The sequence below is a fragment of the Mirounga leonina genome, unplaced genomic scaffold, assembly GCF_011800145.1.
Source record: "Mirounga leonina isolate KUSES-001 unplaced genomic scaffold, KU_Mleo_1.0 Mir_169, whole genome shotgun sequence".
Taxonomy (NCBI): Eukaryota; Metazoa; Chordata; class Mammalia; order Carnivora; family Phocidae; genus Mirounga; species Mirounga leonina.
In genome coordinates, this window is record NW_023270431.1 from 22,120,535 (window position 1) to 22,135,670 (window position 15,136).

Below are 15,136 nucleotides of genomic sequence, written 5' to 3' on the forward strand. Positions count from 1 at the left end.
CCTCTGTACCAGGGTCAGGTCAGTTCTCTCCTGGACTATTGCAGTGATTCCTAATGGCCTCTGGGCCCCTCAGTCTTACCCCATCAAAGCTGCTTGCAGGTTAATTTTGCCTGTCCCAAATTCTTTCATGTTCACTCAGTGTTTATTAAAGACCCAGTGTCTCAGCCGGCCACTGGAGGTGCTCCACCCAAAGGCACCAAGTGACTTACTACATTTATGTTATCGTCTTTCCTTTGACTACCCTAAAAGTAAGGTTTTATCTGACTCTTCCTAATTTTTTTGCCCATGCTGTTCTTCTTCCTCTAAATGATTTTGGTTGAAATCCCACCCATCCTTTAGGGAATGACACCTCCTTTGCAAAGATTTTCCTCATGACCTCTTTTCCTCCACCACTTTTTGTCTTTCTTTTTAGGACATCGTTGGACTTTGTATCCTTCATGATGTTTAATCATAATCGGTTTCTTTTAATTTAGCATTTGTGTGCTTACCTTATCATTTCTACAAGATACTTGAAAGGTGGGACATATAATCATCTTTTTCTCCTGCAAACTCCTAGCCATGGTTTTAACAAGATTTAGGACTTCAATAAAGAATTGTGTAAATCCATTAAAAAGTACTTAGGAGGGGTGTGTGGGTGACTCAGTCATTTGGGTGTCTGCCTTTGGCTGGGGTTCCTGGATGGAACCCCGCTGCAGGCTCCCTGCTCAGCAGGGAGTCTACCTCTCCCTCTCCCTCTGTTCCTCCCCCCACTGGTGCTCTCTCTCCCTTGCTCGCTCTCTCTCCCTTGCTCACTCTCTCTCAAATGAATAAAATCTTTTAAAAAAGTACTTACGATAGGAAAGATTGAAATTCCTGTTTATCAGATAAAATGTAAAATTATGCAGAAAGAAAAAGATACATATGTATATAAATACAGATATATACATGTATGTAGAGTCATCATTTTGCTAAGATGGCTTTGTTCCAGTACCGAACTATACAGGGGTGTAGGGCGCTGTTTTTTTTTTTTTTTTTTTTTTTAAGGCACTGTTTTTTTTTCCCCCGGCTGTGCCAAAAAATATTTAGTTGTCAGATTACAATTTGAGGCAGAAAAATGGCCTCAACATCTTTCTCAGTTTGGGACCCTGCCAAAAGGTACGTTGGCAAAAGCTAAGTTAAGAGGACAAAGCCGCTCTGAGGCGCTGGAGAAGACAGGCCCTTAGGAACTTCCCAGACGCCTTAAATGGAGCTGGCGGGAAGCTCGCCGCGCCAGGGCGGGCGGAGGAGTGCGGAACGCGCAGCTTCCAGGACTTCCCACTGCCCGGGAACCAGGCCGACCTGCTCCCAGCGCTGCCCTCCCGCCTCCCCGTCTCCCTCTGCAGGCCCAGGGCCCCACGCCGCGCGCCTTCTTCCCCCGCGCCTGGCCCGGCTTCTCCCGGCGGGCGCCCGGGCGGCCGGCGCGGCGGGGGGGCGGGGGCGGCAGCGGGGGTCGCGGTCCGGGAGGCGGGAGGCGGCACTCGGTCGGGGTTTCCAGGTGAAGGGGGAGAAAACAACCGGGCAGTCGGGGCGGAGCCGGGCGGGCGGGGCGAGGGCGGAGGGCACATTGCCTCATCCTGTACATTTTACTGGAAACGGGACGCATCCGGAGGAGGGGCCGGGAGGTGGCCCCGACGCCGCCAATGGCCCGGCGGGGCTCGGGGGAGGCAGGCGAGGCGGCGGTCCCTTCTCCCCGCCCCCGGAGCCCGGTTAAATAGCCGGGCAGCCGCGGGCCGCGCCCGTGCCCGCGCCGTCCTCCCGCCGCTCGGCCCGCGAGCCCGCCGGAGCCACAGCCGGGAGGCAGCCGCGCGCAGCGAGCCGGTGGCGCAGGAGCGTGGGTCCCCGAGCGCCCCGCCCGGGAGCATGATCGTGGACAAGCTGCTGGACGACAGCCGCGGAGGAGAGGGGTTGCTGGACAGGGCTGGCGACGGCGGCCTCATGACCAGCCCGCTGAACCTGGCCTATTTCTACGGCGCATCGCCGCCGGCCGCGGCCCCGGGCGCCTACGACGCCGTCTGCTCGTCGTCGGGGCCCTCGGCGCCCGGCTCGCCCGGCTCCGACTCCTCCGACTTCTCCTCCGCCTCGTCCGTGTCCTCGTGCGGGGCCGTGGAGTCCCGGCCGAGAGGCGGCGCGCGCGCGGAGCGGCTCCAAGGTACCCACCCGCCGGCCCGGGCGGGGGCGGCCCCAGCGCCCCCAGCGCCCCCAGCGCCCCCAGCGGCCCCAGCGCCCCCAGCGCCCCCAGCGGCCCCGCGGCGCCTGCGCCCGCGGCTCCCGCGGCTCCGGGCGGCCCACACGCCGGGAGCGGAAGGGCCGCGCCGCCCGGTGCGAAGTTCCTCGCCCAGAAGTTAGGTGGCCTCTGCGACTTCCGCAGCGGCCATTATTTATTAGGGATTACTGGATGACGCTCTGTGCTGGGCGTTTGATATAACTCGATGCCCTTTGACCATCTGTAAAATGCGGGCGCCATCCAGTTGGCCTGGAAGCCCAAAGGGCCTCTAAGAGCAGAGCTCTGACTTCTGGGGCTGGGATGAATCACGTTAGGTTTTCTCTCACTCTTCTTTTTTCTTAAAAAAAAAAAAAAAGCTTTATTAAGGCATAATTCATATACTTGTGGCGAGTTTTTGGATCCGATGTAGGCTTAACTTTCTTGTCACCAGTGAGGTTTGAATACTGTGTTTAAGGTCAACTTATTTTTTTCCTAAGTATTTGTGGAAATATTAAATAAAAGGACTTTATGTTAAGGGAAAGAAACTGATATTAACAAGATGTAAGATGAAACTGCACGGAAAACCAGCTCGATTTATGTCTTTAGTTTGTGATGTTTCCGAGTTTCGGGAAGTTCTGTGTTCTGTATGATTTAGAATGGTTAAACCAAATCTTAAAGAAAGGCATAATGTTTCCGTTCTTCTGCTATGAATTGGTTAGTTTCTTTTCTTAATAAGCCGAGTTGCATAACTTGAGGGAAAACAGGATTGGCACTGTGGGTAGACTAAACCTCTAGATAATCTCACATACTGGAAAGTCTAATCAGCATGATTTTAAAGAACGAATCTTTTAGGTGTTCCCTCCTGCGAGGCACTTTTGTTTCAGTTGTTTTTTATTTTAAAGAGTGATTTTTCATTTTCTCTTAAAAAGTAATTTAAGTCCCTTGATTTTTATAAGGTGTTCCCTGTATGTTAAATGTGTAGCAGATGCAAAAAACTGTGTGTGTGTATTAGAAACTTTTCTTTCACATTTGGTCTTCATCTGGATGAGACAGTTTTGCTAGTTCTTTGGTTTACCACATAGACATAGGGGATTTCTGAAACTGAATTTTTCTCCCTGTGACGTTGAATTCCAGAGAAACGCTGTATTAGTTTCTGGCAAGATTTTCCTAAATTTAAACATAAAATCAACTGGTCATTTAATTTACTCCATCATAGAATTGTTTCCTCTCATATGCTTATGATATATCTATATCTGTGTATCTTCAAATTAGGCCTTGTTTCTTGTCCCATCTTCTTACTTTTTTCCCCACTCTCAAGTGAGAGTCTCAATTATTCATTTCCTGACTTTCTGCGTGTTTACTTTGTGTTCGGCTCATCCTAAGAGGTTGTGACATAGTAGCCGTCAGAAGCTGTAAACATAGACTACATTTTAAAGTGTATTTTAAAATTTAAATTGAAATGAGATTATTTCCTTTCTACTTAGAAAGCCTAGGTGAGCAATTCCAAAAACCATCGGTGAGGGGAAATCATGTGTGTGTATGTCGAAATGTGTTTAAGCTTAGTGAATTTAAGCAGCTTTCTTGGCATAGCTGAACGGAGGGAAATAATAAGAAACAAATCTAAGACATCATTGATTGTTAGGCTTTAGCACATTGAAATCTTTGGAGGAAGTTTGTGTTGTGCTTTCTTAGGTTAGTGGAATTAATAGACTTTAAATTTCTGTGTGGACATAAAGCCTCTGTTTTGAAAAACCTAAAAATCCATCATTTATTGCTTGTTCCCTCAAGGTTTTTTAAAAAGTCAAGAATAATTACAGATTTATGAGAGCGTGGCAAAATCTGTGACAGTGTCTTTTGGATGGATAGGGCTGAAAGACAAGAGGCTTAATTTGGGTTTATCTGTTGGCTCTGGGGGCTCCCCAAAACCACAGCTTTATGAGCTTTCTTAGGGTGTCTGGTGAAGAAAAGTATTAGGAAATGAAGAATCCTTAAGTAGGGCTGGGGGCTGAACGTTGACCAGAGTGAGTTGGAAAGGCTTTGCAGTCTGTTGGTTGGGGGCTTCAGACATTAAGAGAGCTATGCTTTTGAGATTATCAAGATTTGTGCCTGTAAAGAGATTTAACTGGGATATGTTTTGTTTTCTTTTGAACAGTCGAACCCCATATGGGGGTTGGAAGGCAGCAGAGAGGACCCTTTCAAGGCGTTCGTGTGAAGAACTCGGTGAAGGAACTACTCCTGCATATCCGAAGTCATAAACAGAAGGCTTCTGGCCAAACTGTGGATGATTTTAAGGTGGCACCTAGTTTTTGTTTTGGGTCAGGGCAGGGAGGTTATTCTGTCAGGATATTTATTATTCTCTGTTGACCTAGGTCCAGTAGGTCTTTGTAGACCACATGACAAAGTCATAGGATGGAGGGCATATTGGTCTCTGTCGTATTTCTATCACTTAGCCCGGTACTAGGCGCACAAAGGAAATCTAATGAGGGAATGAATAAATGAAGGCAAGTTGGAGGCAAGGAATTCATGGGGTTCAATTGAAATGGAAGAGCTTGACTAGAAAGGGAAAACTCAAATGGCCTTACGTATTTTGTCTTGACTTAGTTGAACTAAGATGAAAGTGAACATGGGGAAAGTTGCAAGATAGAATAAAAGTTAAGATAGAAAATAAATATTGCTAGGATAACTATCAAAGATTTATGGTGAGCTGTAAAGAATGGTAGAGATAAATCTGTTTTATTGATGTTCATTAAATAGGAAACCATTTGATATGCATTAAATTGGAAATTTTTTTTCCTTATAGACGGAAAGTGTGAACAGAGAGCAATTCACAGGTAAGAATTCCTTCTATTCATATTATGGGGGCTTTAGAGTAAAATAATGTAGTGTGATTATGGGTAAAATTTAGAAAATAAGGTGATCACAGATTCCATATTCCTTTCTGGGGTATAGAATTGAAGAACACAGTACCATATAGTGGGAAAAGGAAAGGACCTGATTCATTGTCTGATGGACCAGCTTGCAAAAGGCCAGCTTTATTACATACCCAGTTTTTGGTAAGTACCTCACTATTTTCCTCTGAATACGCTTTGGAAATCTTTCCTGGAATAGTTTTGAAAGAGCGCATGCCACTTACTTTTTTCTTCTTCTCCAGACACCGCCTCAAACACCAACACCTGCAGAGAGCATGGAAGATGTTCAGCACAGTGAATCCAAACAGGACAGCAGTGCCGATCTGCTTCAGAACATAATCAACATTAAGAATGAGTGCAGCCCGGTTTCCTTAAATACTGTCCAAGTTAGCTGGATGAGCCCTGGGGTGGTCCCGCAGGGCTCCCCCCGAGAACAGTGTCAGGACTTCCACAGAGGGCAGATCTTCTCTCCACCGCAGAAGTACCAACCCTTCCAAGTCAGCAGCTCCGCACACCTGATGGATCAGGCGGCCCTGTACCAGTATTCGCCCCAGAGCCAGAACCTGCAGCACCCCCCGCCACCACCACAGCACTACACCCACACCCCAGCTCTGGAATACAGTCCTTATTCCAGAACTTCCCAGTCCCCCAGCTATGAACCAAACCTCTTTGATGGCCAAGACCCACAGTTCTGCCCAGATCAAAGTTTTGCATCCTTTCTAAATAGTCAGGAATCTGAGAATATTGCTGTTCCCATTCAGAACTCCCACAACGTTCAGCAGCAAAATGAGTCCCAGCTGCAGAACTTCAACATGATGCCGCCCAGTGCCTATGAGGCTATGGTGGGCCATGATGCAGGCTCCACCCCTTTAAGCACCTCACTGCCATTCCCGAACATCATCGGAAATCCAGTGAACACCACACAGTTAGGGAAGTCATTTTTTCAGTGGCAAGTAGAGCAAGAAGAAAGCAAATTGGCAAATATCTCCCAAGACCAGTTTCTTTCAAAGGATACAGATGGTGACACGTGAGTATCCTTTTCTGTAGCTGATTTGGTAAACCACACTTGTTAGATGTAGTGGGCACAGAATTTCTCTGGGGTATATCAAGTTAGACCTTAGTAAGTGGCTAATCAGGACAACTAGTGTAGGTAGAAATTGCTGTTCAGTGAAGTGAATATTTCAAGAGTTTTCCTTATTTTTTCTGTCTGACCAGGTTACCTGTTCTAAATTAATAAAAATGTCCGTGACTTCTTTGAATACTTGGTTTTGAAAGACCAGCGTAGATTGAGTCTGTAGAGCAAAAACAGATCACGATTAGTTGGTCAATGATCAACTGTGAGTTGACTTGTAGATTGAATCTTAATCTGTCGTGACATCTTTGTGGTCATGGGCAAGTTATTTAACCTCTCTATGCCCGAGTTTCTTGACATGTAAAATGAAAAGACCTCCCTCTTAGGGTTTTTAGGAATATTAAAAATAATAGATTTAAAGTGATCAGCATGGTGCTTATCATTCATCTTATTGTTTCTGGTAGCTTAACATGTCTTGTTGTGACTCAAATGTGTTATCAACCCAGCAGAAAAGACAAATTATTGTCTGTAATATTTCATTTGAGTGCACCAGCATATCAAGAAAGGGGCTAGAGAATTTTTTAATTTTTAAAGATGAAGTTAGTGAAGTCAGAGATAATTCACCTCTTTCTCTCCTTATTTCCCAGGTTCCTCCATATTGCTGTTGCCCAAGGGAGAAGGGCACTTTCCTATGTCCTTGCAAGAAAAATGAATGCGCTTCACATGTTGGATATTAAAGAGCACAATGGACAGGTGAGGATCTTGTCAGAGTGAACTGACAGAGATGTGGAAAGAGGACGATGACCAGTTTCATATTTATGTGTAGATCATTTTAGAGCTCCAGACCAAGAGTTTAGTTAATATTAACTTTGAGGGGCGCCTGGGTAGCTCAGTCGTTAAGCGTCTGCCTTCAGCTCAGGTCATGATCCCAGGGTCCTGGGATTGAGCCCCGCATCGGGCTCCCTGCTCGGCGGGGAGCCTGCTTCTCCCTCTCCCACTCTCCCTGCTTGTGTTCCTTCTCTCACTGTGTCTCTCTCTGTCAAATAAATAAATAAAAATCTTTAAAAAAAAAATATTAACTTTGAGATGTTGACTCTTTGCCACCATCAGCCTTGAAGTTATTAACGTTAACTTTGTAGTTATTTGACCAAAGACTAACTGGGTATAATAAAGCCACACCCTAAGCTTATTTTCATTTCCTTGTGTTACAGTATCTTATTGCTTACTAATAGGATTTCTTTTCTCTATGTGGGGTTTTCCCCTCAGTCTTAGTTTATGTTCATATTCCGTGTTAGGGTAGTGTTACATATGTCAACAAAATCCTTTTTCTCTCTGAATGTCCACAGAGCGCCTTTCAGGTAGCAGTGGCCGCCAATCAGCATCTCATTGTGCAGGATCTGGTGAACCTTGGGGCCCAGGTGAACACCACCGACTGCTGGGGAAGAACCCCTCTGCACGTCTGTGCTGAGAAAGGGCACTCCCAGGTGCTCCAGGTAAGAGGCAGTGAGCTGGCTTCTGCTATCACAGGGCCAAAGAGATAGGGCTTGGCTATTAGAAGTCAGATGCAGGTTGCCTGTTGCAATAATCTATCTTGAGTTGACTTACTCATTTCTTGGGACTACTAGTAAATAAGTATTTGTGTAACTTGTCTTTCACTAAAGTGTATCTTTTTAAATTTTGCAGGCAATTCAGAAGGGAGCAGTGAAGAGCAATCAGTTTTTGGATCTTGAGGCGACTAACTATGACGGTAAGCAACAGAAATTTTATTGGATGAAAAAGCATTTCGAGAGTGGGACCCATCAGTTCTAAGGGTATTAAGTTTTATACCAAGAAGGAAGGGAGGTAATTAAAGCTAAAATAGTCTATAGATAAAGTTAGCACTATGGGTAAAGTAAGCACTAGCACCAATGGAGGGAATGTTCAGATGGCCTTACTGGTTCTTGTGGGGCCCGTCTGTAGGTCGTGTTAGAGACCGTCCTCAAGGTCTGTCCTTGTGGAGCAACTAAATGCCTGATGGAAGCTTGACCACTGCTTCATTATACTCTTTTAGGCCTGACTCCCCTCCACTGTGCGGTTGTGGCCCACAATGCTGTGGTGCATGAACTTCAGAGAAATCAACAGCCCCATTCACCTGAAGTTCAGGAGCTTCTACTGAAGAACAAGAGTCTGGTTGACACCATTAAATGTCTGATTCAGATGGGAGCAGCAGTGGAAGCCAAGGTAAATTCTCAGAAGAGTTTGGAGATGGGATAGGGAAGAAAAGTGTTCGTAGCAAAAGACCTCGTTCCCAAGTATAAACGAAAACTTTTTTTCCTCTTCTTAAATTAATGGAGTAGGTAGCAATGCATGGATAATTAAGAAGCTTAGCTTTTAAAATCATCAGCTTTCTTAATTTGCTTTTAATTTGTGCATTGTTATTCAAAAGATCATTGAGCTGTGAAATAAACTAATCTTTGTTTGGAAGAGAAAATCCTTGAAATTGATATTGTGATTTTGGCTTCTATTTTCATATACTAATAATAAGAGTAGTGCTTTTTTGTAAGGGTTGTTCCATCATTGTGGCATCTGCACTTAAGCTGTTTTTAAACTGGAAAATATTTTATTCCCTTTAAATTTGAGGTTTATTTACTGAGTATCTCTTATGTACAAGGCACTGAGTTGGGAGCTCTGGGGGAAGAATGCTTAAACCATAAGCTACTTCCCAGACCTTGGCAAGCAGAAGAGGTGAGAGATGCAGCTAATTGTGTCTACAGGGTGGCCGCCAAGTCTGGAAACGCAGGCGAATACATAGTACATGTTTTATTGTCTTGAATTACAATATATGGCAAAATAGTATTGTTTATGTCTCTACATTTTGTGGCCGCCCTGTGTATAAGAGCAGACTGTGATAGGAGGTATATAGGAAATTGATGGGGGATTTTGGAGGAATAAGACAGTTCATTTAGTCTGGGATGAAGGAAGACTTTGTGGAGATGCGCGCTTTCACAGTGACTCTCCAAGAGTGAGTCCGACATTTGTGAGCCGGGGTGAAAAGCATATCCAAACGTCGTGTCTGGATGTTCATTGTCTTCCTCTCTTGCCTTTGTTAAGGATCGTAAAAGTGGTCGCACAGCCTTGCATTTGGCAGCGGAAGAAGCAAATCTGGAGCTCATCCGCCTCTTTTTGGAGTTGCCCAGTTGCCTGTCTTTTGTGAACGCAAAGGTACTTCTAGAAAGCGTCCGCAGCCTCATTAGACTCGGAATGACCTTCATTACCACTTCTTCAGGCTTTTGAGCTGCTTTCATGAAAATCTCCCTTTCTCAGAGGTGCCGTTTTCTCTCTGTCTGTAGGCTTACAACGGAAACACTGCCCTCCATGTTGCTGCCAGCCTTCAGTATCGGGTGACACAGTTGGATGCAGTTCGACTACTGATGAGGAAGGGAGCAGACCCAAGTACTCGGAACTTGGAGAATGAACAGCCAGTGCATTTGGTTCCTGATGGCCCTGTGGGAGAACAGGTGAGGGCTACAGAAGGGAGAGGAGGCGGTGTGCGGCCGAGGCCAGCAGGCGCTCTTGAGGTGGGCTCTCTCACTGTCCGGGTCTCGTAACGTCTGTGTAGCAACCGTGGAGGCAATTGCTTTGTTTCTAAAGGAAGAGTAAGAAATTTGAGGGTTATCCATGGACCCAGAGTGGTCGAAGATCCGACAGTCTTTTCTTCCATAACACAAAGTTGGGTTTAGAGTAAAGTTAGAATGGTTTGAGGTTTGAAAGCTGATGCAAGAGGAGGCACCAAGGTTCCTGCAGACATCAAGGAAAGAGACTCTTAGGTTTACAAGTGATGGGTCTTCAGATTGTGGGTATAATTTGAGTCCGTCTCTGTAGTGTTCAGGATAGCCCCAGGGACATAGTGAGTGCTCAGTAAACATTCCCTGTTCCACTTGTTTCTATCTACTAACTGCTACTAAATAGGAAACGGAAGGTTGGTTATGTAATTTAGAACCCAGAAAGACTTGAAACAAAGTTATGCTTCACTCATCAGATGGTTATATATTACCTTTGGAGATTGAATAGTTTCACATGGCTCAACTTTTCTTAATAACAAGAACTGAATCTTTTCAGAACATAAGATATTTTTTGATGGCAGTCTTTCTCTGACGTAAATGAGGGTGATTGTGGCTATGGCAGGTCATTGCAAACTTTGATAATCACAGAATATACGAAATGCAATGTAGCCTTTTCTTTGATTCACAGCCCTTAGTAGGACCATAATGTTACAGGAACCCCTATACATAGAGCTCTTTGTAACTTAAGGTGAATCTCTTGATAATTTGTAAAGAGTTCTCATGTTACAAAACTTTGCAGTGTAAAGGTTCAGCTGAGAAAATGGAGCCTGAGAGGTTGCACAGATAGGAATCATCATCGAATAGTAAATGGCAGAGGCCCAAGCCCAGTGTTTGCTTCTCCTTCACTCTTTGTGGTGTGCAGTCATACAGCGGTGTTCTCAGGGATTACGGAGTATGGAGAGCTGCTTGACTCTTCACTCTTCTCTTGTTACTACTCTCTGCTTTTGTGTTTTTGTGGTTCTGTGTGTTGGGGGGAGGGTTTTTTCCTTTGCTTCTGTGGTCAGACTCTGGTCATTGTGTCTCCCCTCCTAGCAGCTATCAGTGGCGTCCCCTGCCCTAATCTTCTTTCTTCTGATTTGTTGCTTTTAATCTGCTGTGGGCCAGGAGAAAGATAATAGTATAAAATGAATCGCTAGATCCTGAGTGAACCGAGGAGCTCTTTTGTGACTCATACATTTATGCACAGATGCTTTACTTATTTATTTTTAAAGATTTTATTTATTTACTTAGTGCGTGAGTGCACGCACACGAGTTAGCAGGGGGAGGGGCAGAAGGAGAGGGAGAGAGAGAGAATCCCAAGCCCGATGTGGGGCTCGATCTCACGACCCTGAGATCATGACCTGAGCTGAAATCAAAAGTCGGATGCTCACCCGACTGAGCCTCCCAGGCGCCCCTGTGTGCAGATGCCTTAATTGGACATCCTGAAAGCTGTTCTTACTTGAAGAGTATTAAAGATTAACTTGTGTGTGTATGAAGTGGGCTCTCGGTTCTTGTTAGTTGGACCCGACTTCAGAATAGGTGAGGTACTGTAATATACCGTAATAACTGCCTTACATTCAATGTTCTCACAAATAGCAAAAGTAGAGATTAGAAAAGGATTGTATAGGTCTTATTTAAGCTGGAGATTTTCAACTGTAGATAATTTTTAATGGAGATGCTTTACTTGCTTGCACTCCAGAATCATTATAGGAGATCTGTAATAAGCTTGAAAGGAGTTATAGTAGTATTTTTTAAGTTACCTTAAAATCTGGAAATGTATTGTTGCATACCTTCATATATTTACTTACAAGTCAACAGGAGTGTGTAGAGTATATAAAAAAGGAATGAAACTCTAAAGGAAATATGGTACTTTGATCATAAAAAGTAAACCTCACAAATCCTATTTATTTTTCTTCCAGATCCGACGTATCCTGAAGGGAAAGTCCATTCAGCAGAGAGCTCCACCATATTAGCTCCATTGACTTGGAGCCTGGTCGGCAACACTCACTGTCAGTTAGGCAGTCCTAATGTATCTGTACATAGACCATTTGCCCCGTATTGGCAAATGTAAGTTGTTTCTATGAAACAAACATATTTAGTTCACTATTATATAGTGGGTTATATTAAAGAAAAAGAAGAAAAATATCTAATTTCTCTTGGCAGATTTTAATATTTCATACCCAGTTATCTGGGATCAACACATCTGAATTTAATCTTGAATGGTAAAATCGACTTCAATTAACAGTAGCTTTTGGGTAGGGCAAGGCTTTGATTTGTGGCATAAGGCATTGCTCGGGTAGCCATTGTCAGTTTAAAAGCAGGTAAACTATAAACATTTTTTAAAGAAAATGAAAGCATATGAAAGGAAAAAATAAATCTGGATGTAGTCTTGAGGCTTCATGTGGCCCAATGAAGTACCTGATCGTTGTTATTGGTATTGGAAAGTGTCTAGGTGTTGGACTAGATGAAATGTACCAGGGTTAAAATTTGATTTTTGCAAATTGTATATAGTTGTTGTTTTGTCTTTTAAAGTATTTGTACATATTTGGTCATTGACGTGGCCACATTTGAAATGTAAATTGATAAAATAGAAAAGAACAAGTGAATTGTCACTATTTAAGAAAATGATACAGGGGCGCCTGGGTGGCTCAGATGGTTAAGCGTCTGCCTTCGGCTCAGGTCATGATCCCGGGGTCCTGGGATCGAGCCCCGCAATCAGGCTCCCTGCTAGGCGGGGAGCCTGCTTCTCCCTCTGCCTCTGCCTCTCTCTCTCTCTCTCTCTCTCTGACTCTCATGAATAAATAAATAAAACATTAAAAAAAAAGAAAAGAAAATGATACACATTCAGAAGAGCTGTGTAATCAATCACGCATCTACCATCTCTGTGGATGGAGCAGATTGAGAGTCGTTCCCTTAGTAGCTGACAGAGCTCTGTTTGAATTGTAAATATGCTTTTACTCATGCATGGAGATGAGACACACTATTTGTAAGGAATTGCATGCTCTTAAAGAGAACACCTCTTTGTGGCTCACTTTCTAGAATTTATAATGTACTTGTTGGAATTTTGTTTTACCTTTATAGGAACATTAAAAAGTCAATACTGAAACATGTGTTACTGGTTTTCTATTGTCAAAGAATGAGAACACACCATGATGTTTCATATTACCATTCAGGAAGAAAATGCCTTATTTTTTTTAGTAACTTTGATTCTATTAATATTATTTTGCTTATCTCTGGCATGCCCCAAGGAATGTAGTTGGCTTTGATTGCACACTAATTCACTGTAACAGATTTGATTCATTAAAAACCTTTTTTTTTTTTTTTTAAATGAGAAGTCCCACAGGCAACTGGCTGTGATGAATCGTCTTCGTAGCTAAATCCTTTTAAATAACTTGACCTTTGGATTGATCACACTCTTTGCCCCAGTATGTCTTGTGGACAAAAGCTAGTTATAGTTATTTGGTATTGTAAATACAGCTGTGATGTGAACTCATGGAAAAACTCATGCGTGGTTTTAAATAAACATTAATTCAATAATACTTTTCATTTTAAGGATGTGCATTTCTTTTCCTTGTCCCTTATTTATATTTCCCTACGTTGAAAAAGTGCTATTCATTACTAATCTTAATACCTTTAAATTAGTTAATATATTTTAATTTGGATTTTTTTTTTGAGAACATGATTCCTAAAGGTATATAAAGTTTTAACATAATAAAATTCTTTGCCAAATTCATAGAAGCTTATTAGGTTCTGAGACTATAATGAAGCCTTAATAGATGCTGTTGATGATTTAGAAGTTTATGTGCCACAAAAGCTTTTGTGTTTGTGACTTTATTTTTCATACTTTATTTTGTGGCAACAGTGAGCATAGGAAAAACAGTTTGGAGATTACCAGGATCATCCTGAGAGCTGTCGGCCTGGGAAGAGCAGTAAACAGGGTCTTTCTCATTCCCAACATGCCATTTTGATGTGTGAGAACAAACATGTGAACATCTGTCAGCGTCAGTCAGTTGCTGCACATACATTTTATTCTTATAACTTCTTTTGAGAATCTGGTAGAAGCTAGGACTCCTTTCCCTGGAAAAATGTACCTATGCATATATACGCAAATTCTGCGTACAGTATCTTTCATTGCATTGCAATGCAACCTGATAACCAGAACAGTAGAAATGATATACCCCTGTGAAATATAGGTATACAGTGAACCTTTTTTCAAGTGAGCTTGAATCCCAACTTCTGTCATAATTAATTGAACCAGTGCTTAGCAAGCATATGATTTGCGTGTGTATGTGTATGCAAAGCTGTATAATGGATAAAGGCAAAAGGCGTATTTCTTAAGATGTATATGTGGGAAACAAGGCATGCACTTTATTAGTTAACATAAAAAGGGGGAAGAAATATAGAGATTCAGAAGAAGAATATCTTACGTGAAAGAGAACTAGGGAGACTTCAAGGTACAGCATTTGAGCTGTATCTTCAGAAGAGTTGATTTGGACATTCATAGAGGGGGAGGAGGGGTTGGTGAAAGGGACAGAAACAGAAAATGATGTGAACCAAGACAATAGTATTTTGGGGGAACCACCGGTGATTCAGTGTAGTTTCATTAGCATCTGGATGGCCAATTAGTTTCATCTTAGGTTCTACCCTTAACTGGTAGCATTCTCATGAGTGGCAGGTCGAGAAACATCCTCAAGCAGCCTATGGGCTTGGGAGGAAAGGGTGCTGTGATTGATGAGCAGTATCTGCTGCAGAGGTATGCAGGGTGGCTCTTGACAGGGTATTGTTTTAAAGACTGAGCCCCACAGCAACCAAGACTACATGCTCACTAGTGCAACCTCAGTCCCTGCTACAGTGCCTGGCCCAGAGAAGAAGCTCATAAAATAATTGGTTAAATGAGTGAACGAATATATGCCAATGCCGGCTGGGATCACTGATTCTGGGCAGAAGTAATGTTTCGAGCCGGAGTTATATTAGTAAGCAATAATGAACTCATAACTGTCATAGTTCTGAACTTGACTCAACCATATAATCTAATAACCTAATGGGTAATGAAAATGGGCATAGTTATTATGTATTTTTATTTATTTATTAAAAAGATTTTAAAAATTTATTTATTTTAGAGAGAGAGAGAGAGTGAGCGAGCAGGGAGCGGGGCAGAGGAAGAGATAGGCTCCTGAAGCAAACTCCCCACTGAGTGTGGAGCTGGACCTTGGGACCCTGAGATCATGACCTGAGCCAAAACCAAGTGTCAGCTGCTCAACTGACTGAGCCACCCAGGTGCCCCTATTTATTTATTTTTAAAAATTTATTAATTTTTTTTTTAAAGAGAGAGAGAATGAGCAGTGAGGGTGGC

General features: G+C 43.2%; 1 protein-coding gene across 2 annotated transcripts in view; it reads left to right on the top strand.

Moving 5' to 3' along the window:
- NFKBIZ (NFKB inhibitor zeta) overlaps positions 1-12,362 on the top strand; it is a 29,565-nt gene extending 17,203 nt beyond the window's left edge. Inside the window, exons 1-12 of one of the 2 annotated variants that reach the window (XM_035015304.1) lie at positions 1,744-2,167; positions 4,374-4,513; positions 5,022-5,052; positions 5,171-5,274; positions 5,373-6,157; positions 6,850-6,955; positions 7,549-7,695; positions 7,886-7,949; positions 8,253-8,422; positions 9,293-9,403; positions 9,532-9,699; positions 11,703-12,362. In XM_035015304.1, coding sequence (XP_034871195.1) covers positions 1,879-2,167; positions 4,374-4,513; positions 5,022-5,052; positions 5,171-5,274; positions 5,373-6,157; positions 6,850-6,955; positions 7,549-7,695; positions 7,886-7,949; positions 8,253-8,422; positions 9,293-9,403; positions 9,532-9,699; positions 11,703-11,756 — 2,169 coding nt within the window. In that variant the 5' untranslated portion in view covers positions 1,744-1,878 and the 3' untranslated portion in view covers positions 11,757-12,362. Of the gene's footprint in view, positions 1-1,743; positions 2,168-4,373; positions 4,514-5,021; positions 5,053-5,170; positions 5,275-5,372; positions 6,158-6,849; positions 6,956-7,548; positions 7,696-7,885; positions 7,950-8,252; positions 8,423-9,292; positions 9,404-9,531; positions 9,700-11,702 lie in introns of those variants that run through there. The other variant, XM_035015305.1, reaches the window with a different exon arrangement.
- Positions 12,363-15,136: the final 2,774 nt, after the last annotated feature.